The 26018-nt window shown below is 45.5% G+C and overlaps 1 protein-coding gene across 3 annotated transcripts in view; it reads right to left on the reverse strand.

Moving 5' to 3' along the window:
• Nucleotides 1–26018, reverse strand: part of DNAH17 (dynein axonemal heavy chain 17) — a 98486-nt gene that overhangs the window by 3676 nt on the left and 68792 nt on the right. For all 3 annotated transcript variants that reach the window (XM_083598392.1, XM_083598393.1, XM_083598394.1), the window contains 20 exons: nucleotides 24239–24403; nucleotides 22460–22555; nucleotides 21708–21925; nucleotides 20772–20979; nucleotides 18831–18946; nucleotides 17543–17735; nucleotides 15421–15656; nucleotides 14572–14694; nucleotides 11962–12166; nucleotides 9706–9870; nucleotides 9164–9304; nucleotides 8614–8784; nucleotides 7132–7254; nucleotides 5730–5923; nucleotides 5131–5279; nucleotides 4889–5016; nucleotides 3472–3699; nucleotides 3049–3240; nucleotides 2072–2251; nucleotides 1489–1671 (listed from right to left, as the gene is read on the reverse strand). In XM_083598392.1, the coding sequence (XP_083454518.1) occupies nucleotides 1489–1671; nucleotides 2072–2251; nucleotides 3049–3240; nucleotides 3472–3699; nucleotides 4889–5016; nucleotides 5131–5279; nucleotides 5730–5923; nucleotides 7132–7254; nucleotides 8614–8784; nucleotides 9164–9304; nucleotides 9706–9870; nucleotides 11962–12166; nucleotides 14572–14694; nucleotides 15421–15656; nucleotides 17543–17735; nucleotides 18831–18946; nucleotides 20772–20979; nucleotides 21708–21925; nucleotides 22460–22555; nucleotides 24239–24403 (3414 nt within the window). The remainder of the gene's footprint in view (nucleotides 1–1488; nucleotides 1672–2071; nucleotides 2252–3048; nucleotides 3241–3471; nucleotides 3700–4888; nucleotides 5017–5130; nucleotides 5280–5729; nucleotides 5924–7131; nucleotides 7255–8613; nucleotides 8785–9163; nucleotides 9305–9705; nucleotides 9871–11961; nucleotides 12167–14571; nucleotides 14695–15420; nucleotides 15657–17542; nucleotides 17736–18830; nucleotides 18947–20771; nucleotides 20980–21707; nucleotides 21926–22459; nucleotides 22556–24238; nucleotides 24404–26018) is intronic.

Raw genomic sequence — 26018 nt, forward strand, 5'->3', positions numbered from 1 at the left:
AAGTGGGCAGACTTCAGAGCATTTCCCACATTTCCTGGGGCCTGAAGAAATATCAATGCAACTGAAAAAGGACTGACAGTGGAAGGGGCAGAACAGGTAGCAGCAACCCTAAAACCTGTTGCTGATTAGAAACTAGGGTTGGGCGATAATTAGGTTTTCAACATTGCGATATATCACCAGCCAAACATTGTGGTTTGGCAATATACCACAATGCTGAAAGGAGATGCATTGGCCTCAGCCTGCAAGGTCCCAGGTGAAACTCAGCTCTCACCACCTGGGAGCTGAGGTGCTTTCACCCCAGCGCCTTGCAGATCGGGGCCAATACAGCTGGCCCCAGTCCACTGCTCGGCTGGGGCGCGCAAAGTCTTCCGCCCTCCACTCCCCAAGACAGAGGGAGCCTTGTGATGAAGCCCAACAGGCTCGGTTTGCAAGGTTCCCTTCGCCAGCAAGGGGTGGGGGGCATGCAAGCAGCCTAGGAGAAAGAGGCTGCTTGCTCTCCACCCCACCCCACCCCACCCCACCCTTGCTGGCAAAGATGGAGGGAGCCCTGCAACGGAGCCTGCCAGGCTCCTTCATCTTTGCAGGCGAGGGTTGGGGCGTGCGCGCAAACAGCTTCCTTTTCCTAGGAGAACGAGACCGCTTGCTCGCCCCCTCCCTTGCTCGAAGACAGAGGAAATGCTGCGATGGAACCTGACAGGATCCGTTGTCAGGGCTCCCTTCGCCTTCGCTGGCACGGCCCTTTCAGCCAAGGAGCGCAAAGGCTCTCGCCCCCCCGGCTGAGCAAGACCCCTGTGCACGTGCCGGAGGGACAGGATCTTATTTGCACACCCCAGCCAGGGAGTGCAAAGCCTCCCACTCCTCAGCGGAGGGAGCCCAAATCCTTCTCTGGCTTGCATGCTAGCAGGAGAAGGATCAGGGCTGCTCAGCTGGGGAGCACAAAGCCCCGCCCCCCCAGCTGAAGGAGCCTGGTTCCTCCTGCTCATGTGCAAGCAGGAGAAGGATCAGGGCTTCCTCAGCTGGAGAGCGGGGGCAGTTCAATGGAGCCCCCACCCCGCCGCTGGCTCGTACCAACTGGTGGCGGGTTGGGGGCTCTGTAAAACTGCTTGGCTGAGGCGAGGGCAGCTGCGCGCTCCTCAGCCAAGCAGCTTAAAGGAGGGAGGAACAAGCTGTATAGGTGCCTGGCCAATACAGCTTGATTCTCTCTCTGCGCTGGCATGAGGGGTAGACTGTGATGGCGGTTGCTGAAACTGCCACGGCTCTGAGTCCCTCTGCCTCCAGCTGCAGCTTGTTTCTCCCTCGCTGCACTGGTAGCAGAGGGATTCAAGAGCGGCAGCAGTTTCACTAGCAATAAACCGCTGAGTGAAACCGCCATAACTGTCTGCCCCTCAATGAATCACCCAAGCTTATTAGAAACATTCAAATAGGAACCCCAAACCATTATCAGGGCCCCAAGAGCCACAGTCAAAGCAGACCAGCAGGTTTTCCTACCTTTTCCTCTCGGGACACACCAGTTCCCCCTCCGGCATCCGACTCTTTGGGTTGCATTTCCAGCACAGTGCGGAAAAGTTTCTCAGAGGTGACAGTGAGGAACCCAATCTCTGCATTAGGATGAAGCCCGTAGAGGTAAGGGCTCTCGGGTGGGAGATTTTCATCAATATATTCATGATATCCCTACAAAATGTAATATGCAGAAACTTGGATGTTATAAGATGTTAGGGAATGCTTAACGCCTACGCCAGACGGCACATCCTTATGTTCAAATTAAGCTTCCAGTAAACTATATGCTCATAACAAGCACTGTCTTGCCGGTTGATCTGGCTGTTTCCCCTGGGACTTTTATCCAACTTGTCCACAAGTATAATACTGTTTCTCGTGGTCCTCTGAAATATTTTGCCAAGTTCCCTGTGCTGAGGTGTAAAACTATTTCTGTAGTTGCTGTCCTTTCTCTAGACCTTGCTATTGTTTCTTCTGTGGCAAATAGCATTTGCACCTATGGCTACCATTTACTTTCCCAGATGAAGGATTGTCAGAACAGTGTGTTGGAGCAACTCCCCGCCCCTCCCTCTCTCACCTTATAATCGGAGTTAGGTGGTATAAGGAAACCTGGTGCTAGCAGCATTTCTCCCTCCAGCATCTCCATACGGATGTATTCACCCAGGTAAGTCCGGCATAACCTGCGGTCCCAGTCATCGGTGATGTGTCCCCCATACATGATCTCCCCAAAGAGATACCGCAGGTCGTCCCAGGGAACCTAGGGAAAGATGCCACAGAGCGGGGGGGAAAGCAAAATTTGGGGGAACAACACCAACATTCTACTCACGTATATAAAGGTATTTGGGCTTTTTGCTGCAACCAAAGTTCTTTTCAGAAAACATGCTTTCATCACTAGTCTATTAAGGGGTACATTTGGTCCCTTAAGTACAGTGAAAAATCTTGGGAAATGAGACAAAATGATTTAAAGCACAGACAAGTGCTGGTTAGCCAGCAGGGGACAATCCTGGGGGAATGCTGAATTGCTTTTCCCATCATGGCCTGTGAAGGCAGAAGAATACTTTGGAACTGAGGACGTCTTATTTGATCTTCACATTCTGCAATAGATTTTGAGTGGGCTAATAAAATGGTTTTCATTCTATTCATGTAACATGTGTTGCATTCTAGGTGTTATTGTAACAGGTAGAGTTTGTGAGTTTCCAGATGTAGGAGCTCCATTCAGAACCGTCTGTGGCTCCTCAAATTATTGCTGTCCCAAGTTGAAAAGTGCATTCTGCCCAGGAAGCAGAACTCACGGTGACAAAGTCTCCAGGTGCACAGATGCCAAAAAACGAGAATACCCTGCCCACAAAACACAAGCTTTTCGGTTCAATGCTTCTCTGCACCAAGATCCTGCAGTACACCTTTTTCCTAATTAAATAATAGTAAATTCAAATAGCAATTCTCCATTTCCCAAAGCAGGCAGTGCTTTGATCAGACCCTTGGGAAACAAGAGACCACTGACTACTACTTACACAGTTTCTCTTCTATGCAACTCACAAGTTACCAAATCTTTACCTTCACATTGGCTTCCAGATAGTTATACAGCACATTGATGGAAATAGTGAGATCTCCATTGTTAAATGGGTAAGACCTATTCCATCCTTGAGCTCCAAATTTCCGCCGCTCTGCCACCACTGCATGGAAATAGCAGAGGGCAAAAAGAATGCACTTGAATTCAATTTCTTTGGTGCACATTTCTAGGGTATCCTAAAGGAGAAAAAGAAAAAAAAAGGGCTGTACTTTTGCACAAAGTATCTCCGGCTGTTGGAAGTCAAACAACAGAAATGAGAAGCCATCCCAAAGTGGGAGGAAGAGGTCCTTTTCTTATCGAAAGCACTGTTGCATTGCCCGAAAGACAGGAAAAACCAACTTCAGTGCTAATCTTGGATTGTGGCTGAATACAGAGTCCAAACAAATGGAACAGCAGGTCCTGCTTACCTGAGTAAAAAGATCCAGGGCTTTGTGTAAGTTGGCATGCATGCCTGTTGGAGGCTCATTGGTGATTTTAATGGCATTTTCCAGGAGTCCCTGAGGGATAATATGGGAATCTGGAGAGGGAGCAGGCTCAGCGCTCATGTATACTCTGTAATCGTCATGGCTCCCTATGCTATATCGTTCAACCTTTTTATCCAGTGTTCCCAGCCACTTGGCTACCAGATGGATGTTCTGTAGGGTATATAAGGGACATGTTAGTTGCTGCCAATGAGGATGGACTGCATTCTCCCCCCAGGGCCACCTTTAGTGGCAACCAGAAGTCCTGTAATGTGAATGGAATGCTATTCTAAACTGTCTCCACCCTCCTCATCCCAAGGAACTGACATCACCTAGCCATTGTACATTAATATAAATGGTTCCATCCTAGAACTTCAGGAAGACAAAATGCTCAGCATCCTGCCCTCATTCATGTCATGTTCTAGAATGGATATACATTCTCTGCTGTTTCATTGACTTTTTAGGCATAAAGACGCCTGCACTCATTTTATAGAATCACAGAATTGCAGAGTTGGAATCGGGAATCTCAATTAAAGCATCCATGATAGATGGCCATCCAACCTCTGCTTAAAAACCTCCAAGGAAGGCGAGTCCATGGCCTCCTGAGGGAGTCTGTGCCATGTACATGTCCCCTAGTATGAGTACTCCTTCCTTACACATGCAACACCAGTCTCAAGTTGGAGGGACCTGGAAGAGTGACAAATTGTCTGGGCATCAGCAAAATTCTTGACCTCACTCTACTCAATTTCCCCTCAAGGCCTGGATCTTTTTTAGCATAAGCAATAGACATATGGTCCTTAGCATCTAAGGCAATAATATCAACTGGGCACCAGTTTGGGGGGGGGAATGGAATGGGAGAGGGAGGCTCCACTGCAGCCTTCACACTGAGAATGCCCCTACCTTCTCAAATACTTCAGCGGAGGAAAGAGAAAGGGTCTGCTTGCAAGGTACAGACTTCTCTGAAGCTGTGTTTCTGCACAAAGGCTGCAACAGGATCATCTGCCCACAGCTGCCTGCAATTTCTTCATGCCAGCACCTAGATACCTATGGGCAGTGCCAGCATTGTTCCAACAGCCTAGTATATGTCTAATCCTATCAATGGATATCTGCCATATGCCAGGGAATTATTATTTTTTTTACACTGGATTATTTATGGACTGGATTACAGAGAGTTTGCACAGTTCCAGAAACGATTATTAAAAGCTATTTTCATTTGCTGTCAGATAATTTACTTAGATCATGAGTGCTAGGGAGGCATGAAAGAAGTGAACAGTACACTAGACAAAGCTGTCTAGTGTAAGAAGTACGCTAGAAGTACAGTGTAAGAAGTAATTGGCAGGAAACGTAGTTGGAATTGAAATACCTGAAGAATGACCCAGTGTCCTTCTACCGCAGCCACATCCAGAGCATGTTCTGCCACAACTTCCTGTCCTTGTCCTAGAGACACATTGTGGATTTTCCCATTGTCTATGGTGAAGCCAAGCTTTTGACCTAAGAGAGTTATTAAAATTGAGTGGAATTCTTCAAACGTCTGTTGTTCTTTTAAAGCTTTTGCTGTGTGCGCTGTTATAGGGCACACTTACTGGAAAGACTCTCCCAACTCACCTAAGGCTTCAACATCCTTCAGGGGATCAACTCCAGGAGAGAGAATGAAGAATATGGGTGTTGACTGGCTGCTCTCTTCATAGGATTTGGAAAATTCAACACTTCGTCCTTCAACAAATTTACTCCCCATTTTCTCCTCCACAAAGTTCCTGAGGGAAATAAAAAACATACAGGGGATTGAATTGGCTCTGGTGAACATTTTGGCCCTTAAACCTATGGGTTGTGTGATTATTTTATTTTAAAACAATTATTGGGGGGTGGGGCAGGATACAAACTGAACATTCCCCATTCCCAACCCTAAAGCATAGTTCACATGTAAAGAACAAGAATGAAGTTTGTACAAGAACTGAAGTGGAGCAAGAAAATGAAAGGTGCGAATAACAATATGAAGGGAAATGTTACTAGAACCATGTATCATGAAATGTGGCACAGCTTCTCCTGTCGGCTTTGTCCATGTGCTGAACAGCCATGCCGCAAAAGCGTTTTTTTTGCCCTCTAGCCATACAAAGTTTTTGTGTGAGTTTTTCAGAAAGTGCTATGTCCCAAATGGCTGTTCCCTGTACAGCAGTCCCAAGCTGTAGGAAGAGTGCAGCACATACTTGACTGCATAGGTCATGCGGTCTGGCCTCATACATCGCATCATGCACAGCTTTTGCAGGGCTGTCTTGTTCTTCCACTCCTTTGGAAATACTTCCTTCTCAGGGGTCTCAGATTCCACAAACTTTTTCCACCGCTTAGCAGAACCTTCAATGTCACTGTCCAAGTTTTTGAACTCGTCCATATCAGACAGCACCTGAGAGCACAGTTAACAGAGAACATGGGGCTGACAAGCCCTTGCTTTCTTTCCTCCTAGTTACACCAGTGGCTTTAATAAATGCACCTGAGAGCAATAACTCATGTTAAGTAGCACAATCCCTTTCTGACACCACACACGTCAAACAGTAGTACCTTGGTTATTGAATGGCTTAGCTGTCAAACAATTCAGCTCCCAAATGCCGAAAACTCAGAAGTGCTCCGGTTTGTGAACGTTTTTTGGAAGCCAAACATCCGATGCGGTTTCTGCTTGAGTGCAAGAAGCTCCTGCAGCCAATCGGAAGCTGCGTCTTCGTTTTCAAATGGTTTCGGGAGTTAAATGGACTTCCGGAATGGATTAAGTTTGAGAACCAAGGTACCACTGTACTCGGCTCACAACCGCTGAACTGTTAACAGATTTCCTTCTTCTGCCAGTTCAAGTGAAAACAGGAGGCCTATGGCAAGAGGAGGGCCACATTGGATACTGCAGATATAGTGCCCAAGGCACCAGGCTGTCATGCTTGCAGCAGAGCAGAGATGGAGAACCAGAGGCCCTCCGGTAGTTGGGCTCCCACCCCAGCCAGCATGGCCAATGGAAGCTGCAGTCCAAGAACATTCAGAGGGCCTCAGGTTCCCCACAGTAGAGAAACGAGGAGAAAGAGGTCCAGGTATCCTAACGTGACTTTAGCTAAAATGTCACAAGCCACAACAGGCTCTAAAGAGTACTGCTTCACAGTCCATGTTTTAATCCCTCCAATAGCACAGCCACCGTTGGCCATTCCAAGGGAACAGTTTTCTGGATGCCAAGCAACTGCAGGAAGAGCTCAATAGCCGTTTCCAGGTCATCCTAGACCTGGATGAAAAGGTGGCTTCATTTAATTTCTCATCTTGCTTTCCTGCAGGAATTGAAACGCAACTTGCCTGTAGAGCGTGATTGCTCTTTTCATGTACACGCAACAAGAGGCTGTGGCTATAGGCAGGCTGAGGGAAGGAAAAAGGCCCCCCTCCACAGCCAGGCTCTCCCCAGCTATGGGCGTTCAAACTGCTAGCACAGTTCTTTAGATGGCTCACACGAAAAGGTAGCTAAATTTCTACGACTCAGTCCCCACCAATCATGGACCATGCCACTGGATACCAGCATTTTCTAATGGGTCTCCCTCAGCTCCTAAAAAAGGACTTCATTCTAGAAATAGTTATTTTCAAACAAACCTTAATTCCACCCCATCCTTGGCCTAACAGGAAATCTACTGGAGATGCCAGCCCAGCTTTAAAGGGAAAGCGCAGAAGGAAGTCTAGTTCCACCGGATTAACTTCTTTCTTCACCAACAAGACCTAGAGAAAGCATGGAATTAGAAGCATGAGGACTATTTACTCCAGAAACAATTGCTGGAACAGCTGCTGGTCTTGTTTATCCTTCTGAGTTTACTGACAGCAGGAGCAGAGCCCAAAGACAAGGATAGAAGAGACCACACCCAACGGGAATCTGGCTTTGGAGTGTTGTGAGGTCAGATGAAGACTCTGGTTAGGGACAACCCGGCCTGATGACTACTGCATACTAAGCAGCAGCAGCTGCAAGCCTAAACAAGACAGCAGCATCACTTCAGCCTTCAGTGTGGGAGGGGACCCTGCTGATGCTAACCATCCCTATTTTTAAACTTACCTGATAGGATTCTACAGCCTAATCTTTCTCCTTGACTGCTGCTGCTGTTACTTCCACTGTAGTTTGCATGGGGGAGTATGGGGTGTTAGGGGAACAGCAGTACCTCTGGTGGGGGACACGCCGTGTTCCTTCTGGGGTAATTTGTCCACTTGTGGTTCTCACTGCACTCAACTCTCACCTAAAATCTGTCAACCTGTGACAGTGGCCAAACCTGGGAACGGCTTTGACTGGCTGGCTAAACCAGGTGAGGGGAGACGATGGGTCTCAAACCCTTGGTGAGTTAGGGACTTCCTTTCATGTGAAGATGGTCTCTGGTGAATTGTATGGAGAAGCCCAACAGCCAAGAAGGTGGTTTCTGCACATACCGTAGAGGGAAGTGAGGGGCAGATGGGGCTCATCAACCTGGGAAGGTAGCTCGTCTAGGAGAAGGGAAACTCTGATCCTAGACCTTCACTGCCTTGCAGGATATTTACAGAAGGTGGCTAAAGAGTAAACCGTAAACAAATCTGGAGTGGAGTCCCTAAGACAATTGGAAGGTGGCTTGTATCGTCTCCTTCTGGCAACTCCTGCAGCCAAGCTGGTGCCAAGCGCATTGCTCTGCTTTCCTTTGGACCACAATAGTGAGGATGAGAGGGGTGGGGATTTTGGGGGGGCAGCACAGGAGCTCCATTCACACAGCCCAGGGTTGTGACCTGAGGAGGTGCTGCTAATGCAGTGGTATGACTTCACCCCCAGAGAAGCACTCCATTGTCTCTCGAGACAGATGGATGCCAACAACCTAGTTTGACCTACTCTGGAACTCCTCTTCTTCATTTTCTAAAGAGCTACCTCCTTCTAGTCCTTCTTAGAAGCTTCTCCACAACTTGCTTTACAACATCCCTTTCTGATCCATCTCTCTTTGGGTCTAATAATCCACTGTCCACACAGCTACACCCTGATTGCCAGGCAAGAGGGAAATGTTGACTGACTCCATGGAAACAAAAAAACCCCCAGTTACTTCTTTTGTCAGTGCCAGCAGGAAATCACCTTACCTGAAAGGCAACTTGGGCTAGAAAAATAAGCTTGTCTCTCTCAAAAAGTCCCCGAGCAGTGTACATGTAGACGGAGTAGGTGATCTCGTCAGTTAGGTTGATCACTCTGTGTTTCACATCTTCTGCTGGAGGAGTCCGTTGAATGGCTTTCTCAAAGACCACATTGAATGCCTGGTCAGAAAAGAAGTCAAAGCGCAGATGAAAACCATTTAACGTGGTTGGACTTCGTGGCCTTTTATTAAAAGGCAGACATGGGGAAGGTGCCTTCATCCAAAACACAAGAACGTACAGCGTCTGGGCTGCAGCCTCGCATAAACTCTATGGTTCAAGTCCCTTTGGCAAGATCCTCTAATATGACCTCAGGGCGAGGCATTTATGCCCGACCCTAAGTTATAACGAACAGACAGCCACCCGTGCAATAGAGGTAGACTGTAACATTAACTGCACAAAAGGATGTGAATAGCTTGGTGTCAGTGATAGCAGGGAAGAGGCTATTCTCCACAATGTAATTAGTGGCCTGTCCAACTAGTCTCCTTCCTTAGTTAATTACCTTTAACGAGAACTGATAGATGGGGTTGATTTTGTTGAGGTCATTCAGTATAAAGTACAACAAGGAAGCCCTTTCTGCAGCTGGCCTGTAGTTCTCTCTAGCTTCATTTATTTGCAGCTCAGTAATTTTAGCCTCTTTCACCTAAAAAAAACCAAGCAATCTTCAATACAGCAGCTATCAGTTCTCTAGAAAACCACAGTGTAGCTCCACAGCCCCTTACTCTTGCTGCTGGGTTGACAGATCACAAATGTTATGGGAGATGCCCCCCCAATAGCACAGTGATTGTGCAGAGCAGCCCACTTTCCAGGGGTTTTATCAATGAGTGAGCCCCAGGGTTTTTAATGCTGAACCGGCCCCTTCTCCCTCCTCTTTTTCTTTTCTTTTCCTACTTTACTTATAGGACAGCTGAGTACACTGCAAATTGCAGTGCCAGTGAGATTTTGACTACCTGCCAACTTAATGGGCCCAGAAGCACTCTACACATTGATGAAAATTTGTGTTCTTTGTCCTGGAAGAGCCCTAGCCATGGCCCTGTGACTCACCTTTTCCTCTATCTCATTTGCTGTGCGCTTGGTGGTCTCCAGATTTTCCACCAAGGCTGTGTCGCCAAGGAAGTTTCCTGATGCAGCAGAGAGTCGAGCCAGTAAGGAATCCTCCAGCTCCTTCAGGATGATCTTAAACTCATTCTGTTGTTTTGTGAGAGTAGCCTATACCAGCAATGAGGGAATATATATATATATGTTAGAATTTGGCAGGGGTGTGTGTGTGTGTGTGTGTGTGTGTGTGTGTGTGTGTGTGAGAGAGAGAGAGAGAGAGAGAGAGAGAGAGAGAGAGAGAGAGAGAGAGAGACTGACTTCCTTTAAAGGTGGACAGCCTTCACAGACAGGCTGCAATTCAACAGATAGCAGAGTTGGATGAAATGGGAGCCCTATGGACTCACCAGCTGGACTGAGCCTCGAAATTATCGCAGAGAATGTAATTTTTCAAGAGGTGAAAATGCAAAGAAGCTCATGGAACGGAAGGTCTTCGTTCTAAGCTCATTCACGGCAGCCATGCAAATGAGGGACCACCACCATTCTTATAACACACAAAGCAGCTTGTTCTTTTCCTATAGGGGTCTTTTTGTGACTACAAGAGTTTTGTAAAGGGTCATCACAATGCAACAGTGACTAACAGCTCAGGCGGACACGGAAGCTGCATTGCAGATGCAAGTAAGGGCACAAGGGCCAGTTCTTAGATGAAGTTCATTTACGTCCAATAAGAGAAAATGCACCAACCTCCCCCTCCCCCAAACACACAAAGAAAAGGACAAAAAGGATACGGATTTGCAGATAATTTGCATATCCCATACTTATTTACATGTATAAGTGCAAACTTGAAATAACTACTGTATTTAATTAGAAATATAATGAGGGACAGCCCTACCAATTAGGCAGAGGGAGGCAATGCTCTCAGGCAGCAGAAGCTGGGGAACAGCTGTGGCAGCCCCCTGCCCCCCCTCCAGAGCCCCCTAGCCATTTGTTCCTCTTGGAGATCAGAGCTATATGTGTCACAGTGCCCTCATGTACACTGGGGGACACCGTCCTGTTCCCAGCGGTGGAGCAAGATTCAACAGCTAGTCTATTCAGTTTCTGTACATGGGATGGAGGGGGTGTGTGTGTGTGTGATCTTGCCCTGTGCCTCAGGCAGCAAACTGCCTTGGGTTCCCCCTGAGTACAGTATGTCTCACTATAGTGGAGAAGCCTGAGACCAGCAATGCCTGCTCAGTCGGCTACTGATGAGCTACTTCCAAGGTCTCTGCTCTTCCTTCCCAGGGTTCATTATCATTTAAAGATAATTTGGACCAGACAACCCTTCAAACAGAAGACTCCTTCAAAGAAGAGGACTGCTTTCTGTAAAGCAGGACACACGGTTGCCATTACCAGTGTGTTAAAGAGCTTGGCTCCAAGGTTCTTACCTGCGCAGCAATGAAATGGCTACAGCCATCCTAAATAGTCCCTCCCATTGCACAATGCCATTTAATATGAAGGCTGGGGTGGGGCTTCTGCTTGTGGCAACCATCACTAGCGGGTCCTTCTATCCTAAAGAGCTTCACCCAAATAACAGCCTAATATACTTCATTGAACAGTAAATGTAAAGTGAGCAAGAAATAGTAAATGAAAATCATAGTAAAATAAACAGATATGTGTTTGCATTGTTAAACATACAAATTCTAAAATATACAGAATGAATTCACTGGTTTGAAATATCTACTTAAACAGAGGAAATGATTTAAATACGGTGAATTAAATCTAAGCAATTCATTAATATACTAGTAAATATTTAATTAATTTACACAAGGATCTGGTTCCCTTTCACATTTAAAACCTAATGCAGGGAAGGGAGTGCAGATATATATATATATATATATATATATATATATATATATATATATGTGGACATATAAATGGAAAGTAGGAACAGAAACTTAAAACCACCCTCACCACCTGGGAATTGGAATTGTGTTGGGTGCTATGCACAAATTAATGCCTTTCCCTTTTTAATATACTTGGAACCTTACTTTATTATTATTATTATTACCCCAAGGTCCCAAGGCGGGTTACAATAATTAAAACACAACATTAATATGTAGTAATCACCACTTTGGAGCAGATGAAAACCTGAATGGCAAGTTCAGAGACCCACCTTCTAAGACCATTTGGCTTGCTCTGAAGTTTCTGAACAAGTGTGGCTACCATAGATTCTTGTAAAATAAGCCATGTTGTTTGTAAACAACTCACATCTAGCAATTACAATACCTTCAGTTCCTCTAGGTCAGGTCTCTCCTTAGCCACCACAGCAGCTAAAAGTTGGTCCTCCAGCCCATCTCTGGTGACCAGAAAGTTGATGAGTGTGCACTGGGCCTGCATCTCTGGCTTGTAGTGGGGGTTGAAGTACTTGGTATGCAGAATGAGGCGGAAATTGGGGTGGTACTCCACCTCCTTGTCTCCTATTTTAATGTATCTGGGGATTAGAGTGTTAACAGGTCATGAGAACCGGTAGGTAACAGGCAGACAAAGGTTCTTCAAAGAGAAGGTAGGCTACTTCTGGCAGTTGGAGGGGCAGAGTTGAATGAGGACGTCACAGGAAGGGTCAAATCCTATTTTTGGATATGCTAAAAAGTTATTTAATGTATACAAAAAAGCAGTGCATTTTAGGCACATTGTTGTTGCTGTTTTATGCCTCATAGACAAGCCTGCTCAGCTGCTTAGAAAGTTAATGTGAATTTTAACCAATTTCAGTATTTTAACTTCTTGTATGTTTTAAACTATTGTTGTAAGCGTTTCTTGATTTTTATTGTTTTATCTTTTTGTAAAATGCCTTGAGGGTTTTTTGTTTAACGATCAAGGGGCGTATAACTTGGATGTAATGAATTAAATAAAACACAACTTAAGGAATACAGTGATACCTCGGGTTACAGACACTTCAGGTTACAGACTCTGCTAACCCAGAAATAGTACCTCGGGTTAAGAACTTGACTTCAGGATGAGAACAGAAATTGCATGGCGGCGGGAGGCCCCATTAGCTAAAGTGGTACCTCAGGCTAAGAACAGTTTCAGGTTAAGAATGGACCTCCAGAACAAATTAAGTTCTTAACCCGAGGTATCACTGTAAATTATATGTGGTTCGAAACACAGGGGAGGGGGCGGTACTTCTGTCCTTTTGCAGGGGTGGGTGAGGCTAGGAGGTAGAAGCAAGAGTTTTGTGTATACATATGCACAAGTGCACAAACACCAGAACAGAAAATGTGAGACATATGTTTGCAATTTTGAACCAGCTTAAAAAGTAAGAGGCATGAAGTAAGAGGCTCTCAGCTTATGAAACGATTGCTGCAGTCATAAACACACTCATTTGGATTTGGAAGGAAGCCCCACTGAAATCAGCATGGCTTCTTTCCAAGTAGATGTGGTATAGGGCTGAAGCAAAAACAGCACTGCACTGGGAACATTTATGCAACAACACCCAATGAAAACAAGAAAACAAGAAGGGATATCATCAATGGAAATATGTAGGAAATTCTACATTCTTTCCCCAATGAACAGAGCAAAGTAGGAATGGGACAAACAGGTGGTGTCAAAGCCACCTGGTGACGGTAGAAAAACCCAGCCACTAAGCTGTTACTGGTTTGAAATCTACTGTCAGGGAAATGTAGCACGTGCAATGTCATTTGCAAGGACGGTGCGATCCTCAGGAGAGTCTTTATTCCACAGGAGTCACTTGGTAAACTAGATTAGATGGGATCTAGTCATACCAGCTTTACAACTAGGACTAAATCCACCCTAAAACATATTGTGAATTAGTTGTCTGCCACCAGCTACTGGATAACTGAGCAACAGGGACTCTTATATTGAATATAGTTTGTTCCAGATCATAAGAGTGCTGGCTTCCAATCTCTAATCACATAGCTCCTCTAAGGATAATGACTGTGTTTCTTTTAATTTTGCTGAAAGCACAATGACATTTACATGAGAATAGATGAGCCTATTAGGAGAACGCCCCTCCTGTTAGTGGAGCTCACATGATTTTCTTAACAAAGAGGTTAGATTTCTGATTTATTCACCACACATGAAAAACAACATTTCAGTCGAATGAAATAAAAAGTAAAAAGTTTATCTAATTTAATACTTCCCCTGGTTGATATAGGCAGGCATTTATAATTTATAGTACTTGGTTACAGGAGATCCATAGAAAGGAGTGGTTAGAAACCAGGATTCCTCTCTCTGTTCCTTGGCAGAAAGTCCACCATGGAAATGAGGACGCACAGCACCTGCTCACTGAGGGCAATAGGTTTGACCAGGGTTCAGCAAAAATTTTCAGCAGGGGGCCGGTCCACTGTCCCTCAGACCTTGTAGGGGGCCGGACTATATTTTGAAGGGGAAAAAATGAACGAATTCCTATGCCCCACAAATAACCCAGAGATGCGTTTTAAATAAAAGGACACATGCTACTCATGTAAAAACACGCTGATTCCCGGACCGTCCACGGGCCGGATTTAGAAGGTGATTGGGCTGGATCCGGCCCCCGGGCCTTAGTTTGCCTACCCATGGGTTTGACTGTATTAATTACAGGACAACTTGGCTGTGAGCTAATCAGCAGGTACATCGCGATCCAAGGATGCAGAACAGTAGCCCATGGCAAGGCCAGGCTTGTACCAGCAGGATGACACGTACTAAGGATGATTTGCTAGGGCTTGGGAATGCCAGCAAACAGTAGCTGTGAGACATCTTAGTAATGGAGGCACTCTGGCCAATGTAGGGACAGACTTAAGAGAGAATGGACAGAGATACGCCTAATCCTAACTACAGTAATTCCATTTTAAAAAGCAAGGGCTACTCTGGCTTCAATCAAAGGAGCTGCGACAAACTTACTTTCCTTTCTTGATGGTGTTTCGGCCCAGCAGAGGATCCAGCACCGGCTCCACGGTCTCTCCGATGTTCTCAATGAGCAGGGTGTCTCCATCAGAAACCGCCTTTTCAATGATATCTAGATAGCTGCAGCATTGGAAGAAAATCCGTTAAGCACATCGCAGTGTTTTAGAATCCCCGCCCCTCATTTTGAACATAAGAACCTGGTGCTCACGGAAAAAGGAGCCTTATGAAAAATCACTATCGTTTGGGGCTTCCCTGAGTTCAGAGACACTGGACAGCTCTGAAGCGGGATCTGGGAAGAAGAGGCTTACCCCCACAGGTTCCAATATGCAAACAAGTGGCAACGAGGGAGCGTCTCCTAACACATATGGAATCTGATGGAAAGGAACAGGGATTGCCAATATGGCCCTCTTGGATGCAATGGTGCCTCTGAGGTCTTTCCATGGGGCCTGCAATGTGTTTGAGTCCCCACCCCGCAACTGTCCCCCTGGTCATGAAGTGGTCAGGTTACTATTTTCTTCCTCGAAAAGTGCATACAACTGAAGGAGGAAGCTGCAAATTATGCTCTTTCTCAGTTTCCCTTTCAGCACTGTGTGTTCTTAAGGCTCAGATTTACTCGGCTGAATCGGACTTGTATCGGATAAACGGAAAAAGCTAAGGGCATGTGTGCACTTGTCCCTCTTTCTTTCTCTGTTGTGGGGATGATCTAGAGAGGGGAGAGATGTGACCAGATCTGGTGATCCCTGGAGAGCACCTCTGGAGCATTGCCACCCTCATCTTTGGAGCTGTAGGGAACTCCTTGTTTGGCAGAAAACTTGAAGAATCAGGGCAGAATAGCTATGGCTCCACCTTCTCTGTCCAAGCCGGATGGCCTTCAGGTCTTCTCCATGTTTGTTCTTAATCCACTTGATCCCTTGGAGCTGGGCATCTACAATGAGTGGCCAGCGCTCTGTGTTGCAAAGTATAGTTGCATTTTCTGTTGACATCCTGTCACTGGGGAGCCCCTGGTTGTTCCACGTTGCTACATCTGCATCATCTGTTAGGAGGCTCAAAGGGTCCAGCCCAGGGGTGATGGGAATTGGCACCTGCAAAGTAAAACAAAAGAGTCCTGAAATGCATCAACTGCTCCTGTTTAATACATGATCTCGCAAGTGGCAATAACCCCTCGTGTGTATAGCATGGGTCAAGGGGAGTCAATGTGTTACCTTTCAGTTGTTGAAGGACTACAGTTCCCATCAGCCATAGCCACCACTGCCAATGGTCAGGGATGATGGGAGTTGTAGTCAATAGCAGCAGGTTGGGCCAAGTCGTGGAGCTACCCACCTGATGCCAGAGTTGCTACAGTTTACCTGGATGGGGATGGGGCAGGGTGGTGGCAAGCTTGGGAAGCACAAGCTGGTGCATGAGCAGAAGGGCTAGATTGGCTGCCCTGATGTGGCTGTGCGGCCCCAATCCCACTGGCACCCTGACCTACCCCAGTCCCATTCAGGTAAGCTGTAGAGACTCTAGCGTTGGGAGGGTGACTATGAAGCTCTACCCCACCACACTGGCTGCTACTGGATGCAGTCTGAGAACATCTGGAGGCCACCACAATGGATACCCCTGCAGTAGGCAAATGATGTAACTGAGTTTAGAATGGATGGTTAAACAGAACCAGCAATAGCTCTTAGCAGGGATGGCCAGAAGGGAGAACTTCTTGTACGATGTGTATTGTCATCCCCTGGGCCTGCTGGATGGCATTTCGGGAAAGGAAGAACTGGAGAAGACTGCTCCAGACACTTTAATAAAGAACCAATAAACCAGGTAGGATTTCCTGAAGGGAGGTGAGGGGGGAGTTTGGGAACTCCATAAAGGTATTGTTATTGGGATCAGACTTTGTCACCGAGTAAACATTGCAGCAGGGGTCTATGTGAACTCCAGGAGAGGCTCAAATGTTGACTCCATGCTATTAAGGATCAAATATATATATTAATTTACGTTAGGTTAGAAACTGCTGTGTGGCTTTAGGGGAGCTGAAGTGAACTAGCTGACTCTTTCTGCCTGGAATCAAAGGAACATAAATATTTCTGCTAAATCAGAAGACTGCCTGGAAGTTACAGTTAGCGCAAAGCTTAGCCACCAGGTTCCTAAGTGGGACCAGGTGTTGGGAACACATCTTGCCAAGGCTTAAGGAGTTCCACTGGCTTCCAGCCCGTTTCTTACTGAGGCTGTATACACAACATAAATTTAAAGCACATCCTCCTTCCCCAAAGAATTCTGGGAAGTGCAGTTTCTTAAGGCTGCTGCGAATTTTAGCCCTGTGAGGGGTAAACTGCAGTTCCCACAATTCTTTTGGGTGGGTATGGGTTTGTGATTTCAGTATATAGTGTCTATGCAGCTTCTGCTGGTGCTTACCTTTAAAACCCTACAGAGTTTAGATGAGGGTACAGGAAATGATGTTTTCTTCCATGCCACTAACGTGCCCATAGATCAAAACATTCATCTGAGGTTCTCCTCTAGATGAAGTGAAGTGGATGATGACCAGGGAGAGGGTCTTTTTGCTTTTGCCTTCTCGAGGTTCTCCTTAGGGATGTTTGCTTGGCACCACCATATAAAAACCCTGCTTATTTCTCCATGCTTTCAGTTTGTGGGGTGATAGCTTTTAGCACTGCCCTTTGCTGTTGTCAACTATTTCAATGATTAGAGCTGTTGTAAGCCCTGGAAATTTTCATTTTTAAACTGAGGGATGTTTAAATGTTTAAAACAAATCAAAATAAACCATCAAGCCCAAGGGGTTTAGTCTCAGGCACCTGATGCCAGAGATATCCACCTGTAGTCTGGCTGGCCATGGGGATCAGAATCCTACTTCTTGGAAAACGGAAGCAGGGCTCACCAGGATATGATCTGCATCCCCAAATATATCACTCTACATTTTTGTCCCAGAGCTTTATTCAGAGCTGCCCTAGTGCAACACGGCACTGAGCAGGTTCACCTTTAGCTGCTGGAGGAAAGGAGTCCAGAACTTGTCCAGAAGCTCAGTCCTGTATTTTTTTGTAAAATAGCCAACGTAGGAAACAAATGCAGTAATCAAGAGCACATCCCCGCACAAAGTCTTTTCTTGCTCACGGAAATTTTCCACAGACTCGGCCCAACGCACGTTTTCCGAAGCTAATCCGCCAACAAGCCTGAATAAACATTTCGAAAGGAGATGCACATTTGGTTAGCGCAGCCTGGGGTTCTGGCCAGCCTTTGCCTTGATGCTAGGCCCGTACATTCCCAGAAACTGATTAACTGTCTGCCTGGAATGTTGACTTTTTGAGAGATTAGGGTGGGCACCTTTTGCATGATGAGGGCCAGTTTCCAAATGCAGGGCAGGCTGGAGGGCTGCAGCAAAAGCTCCAACTACACATTCCTGGGATACCTGGCCACCACTACTGAGAGATGCCTTGCACGTTTTGTGAAATTTCCGAGACAAGACTGAAAGTGGCCGTTTTTTGAAGTCTTTCGTATATGCTAATCACTTAAGATCTTGATCACCAGAAGATCCATAATAACACAAAAGGAACTGTTTGCCTTTGAACTGTCAGTCTCCCCCCCCCCCCAAAAAAAAATATAACTGCAGCTTCTCTAAATAAACTCCACATCTTTGACTCACTCTCTAATGTAGTATTCCATTTTCAGGAAATGGTTCACAGCATGCTGAGAAGAACAACAAGTTTCTTCTTACCAGCTGGGATGACCAAGAGCCCAGTACTGCTGACTCCAGATACTGAGTGATCCCCTCAGAACCACAAAAATTGTATGATATGAACATGCAATGTTTGAGGTTAACTGCTTCCAGACTTATATATTATTTTAAGGGCTGCTTCTATTGTCATAGCTGTCAACTTTTCCCTTTTCTTGCGAGGAATCCTATTCAGAATAAGGGGATTTCCCTTAAAAAAGGGAAAAGTTGACAGCTATGACTCGTGTTTTTGACCTTTCTGGAAAAGCAGCTTTGTAAACATCACAGAACGAGTATTACAGCTTGATTCTCAAATTTGGTTGAGCAATTCAAAGATCATACCAATTGCACAGTTACTGCCATCTTGTTAATAGTGATGGTGTTTTATCTTTGAAACAGTGACACACTCAGCTCTGTTTCATGAATAAAATGGTGGGAGATCAAGCACAGACCTTCCGCATAATACGTTGCGCTCATAGTGAACTCATGAATCGTAGTGGCAACTAGCTAATACCAGCACAGGATGCTCCTGAGAGCATGCTTGTTTACATGTTACCTGTTAGCCAATGATATGACTCTGTTTGTCGCATCTGCCTCTTGCTGGCATTTGATTTTCTCGGCTGTGGCCTTTTCAAATTCAGCAGTCAGATTGGCCAAGTTGGCGTTTAGATCCTTTAAAACAATGGGTTTGCTGTTACTCTCATAGAAACTTTGAAGACTGCTTGCTGCACGTGTTCAGCAGGTGCACCCCAGTATTTGTTTTAGCGGGACAGTACTTAACAAGCTGTGTCTTAAAACTCTGAAAATGTCAATAAGTATCTGTTATTGGTACTCAGTATATATGTACCCACAGCTATGTGGAAGTATTCTCCATGGCATACTCCCTGTGTGGCTGGGGCCCACATCTTAAGGATTCAGCTATAGGAGGATTGTGACAATCATTTCCATGCATCACAGATAAAAGCCGCTCCCAGGAGCACAGGTACACTGAACAGGAATCACAGTGCATGTCCATTTGGCACGTTAGCTTCTGCACATTGCTATGTTTTTCAGTCACAGATCTTCATTGCTGTCTACTCTGCTTGCTGTACGTATCAGGGCAGAACTATGAAACTATCCAGAAGTTTTCTTTCTCTCTTCCCCTGCCCCTTTTCTGTTCTCTGGCAATGCAATCAGGTGTTTTGGGACATGTGCATGAACTCCCTTTTTTAAAATTCCCAGGAAGTGCAGATCTTGCAAAAGGCTTGTGTGCGTGATTCCACTGACTCTACAACAAACTCCTGTCCAGAAGTCTCCTTAATTGCATTAAGATGTTATAAAATGCTTTACAGTTTTAAAACCAGAGTCTGCAAGCAGTGCTTTTTTTTCTAGAAAAAGAGGTGCCGGCACTCACCATGAAGTTGTTACAGTAAGTGCCACACTTTTTAACAACAACAAGAAGAGGTGCCAGTACTGTGTACACCTTGGAAAAAAAGTACGGGCTGCAAGGTGGATTAGGTCCCCAACAAGAAAAGGCTATGCTTTGGGCTTCTGCTTTAGAAAAAAAGAAACTAAGAGGAGGTGATAAATGTTTCTAAATTATACATGTTGTGGAAATTATGCATTCCTCACTCCTACGCAGGAACAGCAGAAACTGAGCAGGAGATTCAGGACAGACAAAAGGAAGCACTTCTTCCCACGATGCATAGTTAACACCATGGGTGGGCAAACTAAGGCCCGGGGGCTGGATCCGGCCCAATCGCCTTCTCAATCTGGCCTGCGGACGGTCCGGGAATCAGCATGTTTTGACATGAGTAGAATGTGTCCTTTTATTTAATATTCATCTCTGGGTTATTTGTGGGGCCTGCCTGGTGTTTTTACATGAGTAGAATGTGTGCTTTTATTTAAAATGCTTCTCTGGGTTATTTGTGGGGCATAGGAATTCATTCATCCCCCCCCCCCAAAATAGTCTGGCCCCCCATATGGTCTGAGGGACAGTGGACTGGCCCCCTGCTGAAACCTGGTTAACACCTATGACCTTCCCTGCCACAAGATGTGGTGATGACCACCAGCTGAGATAGCTTTGAAGAGGATTAGACAAATGCAGTAGCTAGCAAATGGCTACTAGTCACGATGGCCATATGCTACCTGCCTCTGAGTAACAGTTGCTGGGGAGGGCTTTTGCCTGCATATCCTCCTGCTTGTGAGCCTCCCATAGGCATCTGGTTGGACACAATGGAAAACAGGACGCTGGACTAGAGAGGCCTTTGATCAGATCCAGCAAGGTTCTTTATATGCTCATTTGAGTCATGAACTGGAGACAGATTACAGTTCGCACACATAGCTGAAATGTCAGCTCTCAGTTTGTACAGACACAGGAAAATGCCACATGTGATTCTCAAGCTCATAGTTAAATAATTTCCTTCCTCATTGCCAGTCAATTTCAACAGTGATGTTTACTTGATGGGACACAAGGGGGCACTGGCATTTTATCGAGCCAAGGTGACGGTGTACTTACCGCAATCTTGTTCTTGATCAGCGTGAGCTTTGCTTGTGCTTCTGCCAGCTCATTATTAGCCTCTTCCAAGGCCTGGCGCTTGGGAGCGACGTCACAGTAGACTTCATAGAAGCGAACAATGTTCAGGCACCAAGAACACAGACCAGCTGCAGCCGTGGACTTAGACAGTATAAACTCTGGATCGAACGTTGGGTCATTTTGAAATGGCCTGCAGTGAGAAAGTTACAAAGCAGAATTGCATTGGGTGGAAGGAAAAGCACAGTTAAGATCTACAAAGGCACATCATACAACTGATCACTTCTGTATGCTGCACTTACCTACAAAAGAGGTGACTTGAGGCTAAATCACTGCTGCACTGTTGGGATTTAATAAAAAGATAGAACTTGGGGGCTGGCCACTGTGAGAACAGGATGGGCAATTGGTGTGATCCAGCAGGGCACTTCTTATGTTATGACTCTGACTACACACCATTCATTGCAAAGATCTTGGGCAAAGTACTATGCCAGGAGGAAGGTTGCCCCTTCTCATGGGTATGTTTGCCCTGCCCATCCACTGAAGCTAGTGGCTTGAATTCACAGGAGGAAATCTGCACAGCAAATCCTACAGACAATATTGTTATAGGACTTTAGCATAAGGAGGAAGAAAGGGCCGACCCCTGGACACTGGTGGAGTTACACAACCTCACTCCTGGGCAAGCAACTAGGAAACAAGTATTTGCTTTTTGTTGGTTGATGCTAAAGTGCTGCTACCCTTCAACAGGCAGGACCAATGCTGACGCAGAAAGGGAAGAAGCTGAGTGTGGGGCACAAAACTGGACTGGCGGTGGGCCTGAGCCCTTGGAGAGGAACAGCCCCTGCTTTTTCTCACCTCTGATCCAATGAGCAGACAGCAGGAATTGAGGTTGGTTGTAAGAGTATAAATCTAGATTCCTCTTACTTGAAAGCTTTCAAGCAGCTCTCTGGAATGTGCTCCTTGTCGTATTTCTTTAGGGCATCCAGGAAACTGTCCACTTTGCCCATCATGACTTTTGCTGCCTTCCAACTTCTGTCCTTTGGTATCTTGCCACCTGGAGCTGTTAGGATCATCACAGCTGCTGTCACGTTAACCACAGCTTCTGGGGGAGATCCAAAAGACTTCAGTTCTGTCAGGTTGTTCTGGAAAAGTAGAAAGGGGGGGGGGAGACAGCAGTGACAGTGATTTTCCAGAGTGTAAGTCAGGACACCTAGCCACCAAACTGTAAATCTGGCAATGAAAGAAAAAAAATCATTGAGCTAAGAGTCCAAACCAAGCTCTGAAACTCTGAGTTTTTGGCAAGGTGGGCAATGATCATGGCAACAGGTGCCATGGGTGGTTTGGAAAGCATAGAGCTTTTGGGAAGTAGCTCACAGGCTCATTCTCTCAGCTCCACCCTTAATCAAGATTGTAGAAAATGTATTAAACCGTGGAGGCTTAAGTTACCTTACATTTTAGTGCTCATTATTTTGATATCAAAATAATTCATGGCAAGAATTCAATTGCCGTTTCAAAATACTGTGAGAAACTCTGCAATCTGAAAATATAAAGAGCCTGATCACTGAGACGAGAATCAAGCACCCCAAGAACAGCACTGTTGTCTCTCTTGTCTTACTTTAAACAAATCTACCTTCAAAAGCAGCAGGATATAGCAGCTGAATGCTCCAAGGATTCACCTTATTGAGAGTGTCCAAGGCTTCCTGGGCAGCCATCAGAGCTGGTTCAGCTTTAGCCAAATCTGTTTCACAGGCCCTTTGCTTCTCTGTTACATTCTGCGGGCAAAAAGTCCCAACAAAATATGAACATTTGAACAAAACTGTTTATGCAGGCCAATCAGCTTTGAAATAAAAGCAAACTTTGAAATCCTGAAGTCCGTATCTCTTTGTTTTCCCCTCACTTGTCGTTGGGGAGCAGTTTCACAAGTTATACTAAGAACGAACAAACAAAAGTTCAAAAACCAAGCATCACTTCTGAACATGGATATAAACTGGGACCAGACAAATTGGCCATCTCAAATTATTCTCACTTTCTCATTCTTCCATATTTAAGTTCATTTTCTACACCAGTTTGTGATTTTTTTAAAGCCAACAACAAATAGGCATTTTTGTGCAAATGTCTCTTAATACACACAATTTTGTATATAATTGTGCCTAATACAGTGGAACCTCAGTTGTTGAACGTAATCCATTCTGGAACAAAGTTCGACTTCCAAAACGTTCAACAGCTGAGGCGCAATGGGTGGTTGGAAAATTCAATTGAGAATATTGAGAAACACGCCTCGGAAGAATTGTTTCTGGGTTTTCGGCGTTCGAAAACCAAAACGTTCAGCTTCTGAGACGCTCGAAAACCAAAGTTCCACTGCATATACATTTTTGCAAAGCAACTTATCCTAACATAATGAATTTTTGTGTTATTTTCACAAATATATGCATTTTTCTTCCCACTTTTACCTTATCGGGTGTATTTTTGTACATATTATTTGGCTGAAGAACTGCACTGCAAAATTTGGAGAAGTGTGTGAATTATGAAGGATGGCTGCGTTTCAGTTTGTATATTGTTTCAGAAAGTGTGGATTTGGTAGGTTTATGTTTAAATGTGAGGTGGACTGAATTTCTTACAAAGTCATATCATATAATGGTATAGCCTCTCCTTGCACTGTAGTGGATCTTAACATGCAGTGCCAATTCTAGCTAGGGGAAATGGAGACTGGGAGCAACAGGCTGGAGAACCTGAAACAGAACAGCCAGCATTGCACCCTTGCTTTATCCTTGTGCGGTTTCTTTACCAGGAGGTTCTGCCTCCCTCAGAAGATTGGACAGCATGGCACTCGGACTGCACTGCAAACCTGGGTCTCCGACTTGGCTGACCCCACCAAAAACACATATCTGGACGATAAAATCATGTGGTTAAAAAGGATTCCAGGAATTAGAACAAGCTAGATAGTTCCTTGACGCGGGTGGCGCTGTGGGTTAAACCACAGAGCCTAGGACTTGCCGATCAGAAGGTCGGCGGTTTGAATCCCCGCAACATGGTGAGCTCTCCTTGCTCTGTCCCTGCTCCTGCCAACCTAGCAGTTTGAAAGCACGTCAAAGTGCAAGTAGATAAATAGGTACCGCTCCAGCAGGAAGGTAAACGGCGTTTCCGTGTGCTGCTCTGGTTCGCCAGAAGTGGCTTAGTCATGCTGGCCACATGACCCGGAAGCTGTACGCCGGCTCCCTCGGCCAATAAAGCAAGATGAGCACCGCAACCCCAGAGTCGGCCACTACTGGACCTAATGGTCAGGGGTCCCTTTACCTTTACTAGATAGTTCCTTGATGTGCTATAGACAGAAGATGCTTTGTAAAAATGAACCTGGTTCTCGCACAAAGGTCCTTCAGCTAACTAACCTCATGCCCATTCCCTCATCGCCTGCAATATATGCAGCCATCATAACAGCAGAAAACAGCTGTACATACAGTGTTAATGACTTGCACTTTCAGCTCCTCTTCATCAGCAATTGCTTTCTCCTTGCTCACTTTCTCTGTTTCTACCCCGACCACCTGGATCAGTTTGTCAGCATCTTCATTCTTATGTTTCAGCTCCAGCTCTTGAACAGCAAGTTTGGCTTTCAGATCATCAACCTAAAAAGTCCAGCAGGAAAGGAAACTCTAAAGCTGCGCTGACAAGGGGTGCGGGTTAGAAGACTTATTTTGTGAACCCCCTCCCACAGTGAAATGCACTCTCCTGCTTTTGTTTTCCCTTATTTCAGGGCACCTAAGAAACAGAGTGAAAATAATCAACCATTCAGAGTGAGAGCAGGAAACATTGCTCTTACTCTGAATAGGCTTCATGGCATCATCATATAGCCAAATCTGATTGGTTACGTGGTATCATCAGGAAGTTAAGTAAGAGTGCTTCCTGCTCTCATTAAAATGGAGTTGTGATAAGAGTCACAGAGCCAAATTTGATTGGCTGCCTCATGGCATGACGTCTTCGTGCTGCCTAGACCTCTTAAAATTTGTGCCAAAGCTGCAGCTTAGCTAGCACCAGTGCATAAAAAGGTAAATGAAGGTGGAGTGGATTTGTGAAACCATTTGCCCAAGCTTCAAAAAGAAAACAAAATTGTGGGTGAAAAGGTCAGTATATTTCTGGCTAACTCCCAATAAATTATAGTAAAATCATTCCCCCACCCCCAAACAGTGTTGGCAGATGTTGGGAAAGGGGTAAAATGAAATCAACACCACAGGGGAAAAGGGTTGAAAAAGCAAAACAGGATTGCTAATGAACCATAATCTAAGCAGGTCACTACAAGTACCTCTCACTACAGCTAAGTAGGTCACTGTCTAAGTACCTCTCACTACTGCAAAGTACAGCAACAAGCCTGAAATGTGTAATATATGCCCTGCCTGCTGTGCACAACTTGCTCTAAATGGCTTGAGTTCTCTTCATCCCTTTCGCCATCCCTCCCATCCTTCTGTGGCTAAACAGCAGCTTCAGAGGAACAATTAAATTGAGGAGGTGTGCAGCAGAGAAAGAAGCACCCACCTCCACAAGCCTGAAAACCACAGTCCAAATTAGGCACCTGCCTGGCTGGTTTACTAAATAAAAAACTACCAAGAGATCATGTGTGATTTAGCATCCCAACTGCATATCATAAGGAGTTTCCCCCACTCCCCTCCAACCTAGGCAAGCTGAGGGCCAAGAGAAAGCAAGACGCAGAGAGGAACACAACCTTCTCCCCCAGCCTTTCCTCTCATGAATGAAAATGAAGTTTGATGATGGTTATTTTGTGTTGAAAAGTGAGTGCATGAGAAAGCGCTAAGTAGCCCCCCTCCCTTCTTCCATTGTGATGTTTGGGCTGCCCACGCCAATTCTGGCTTTTGTAGAAAACGTGTGGAGAAAAACCAGAGTCACGAAACTCCACGTAGTGACTAATCAGAGCCTGCTATTGCTTTATTATCAACATGCAGGGAGTATTAGTGAATGTATTAAACGTGGTTGGAACATGAACTGGTTGTTCATCTGGGAAAACTTTTAATTGTGTGTGAATAATGAACTTCTTCACTGAGGGAATATGTTTAAGCATATGTTTGGGGCAGGGGTGGGAGAGTCATCTCACAAAGAGCAACCTTTATCCCAAATTAGAGTTTTGTCCCAACGCGAAATACGGAACATTTGAATTGTTCACAATCCTGAGGGACCAAAATATAGCATCCAATATGCTACAGTGGTACCTCAGGTTACAGACGCTTCAGG

The sequence above is a fragment of the Podarcis filfolensis genome (assembly GCF_964270895.1).
Source record: "Podarcis filfolensis genome assembly, chromosome: 2".
NCBI lineage: Eukaryota > Metazoa > Chordata > Lepidosauria > Squamata > Lacertidae > Podarcis > Podarcis filfolensis.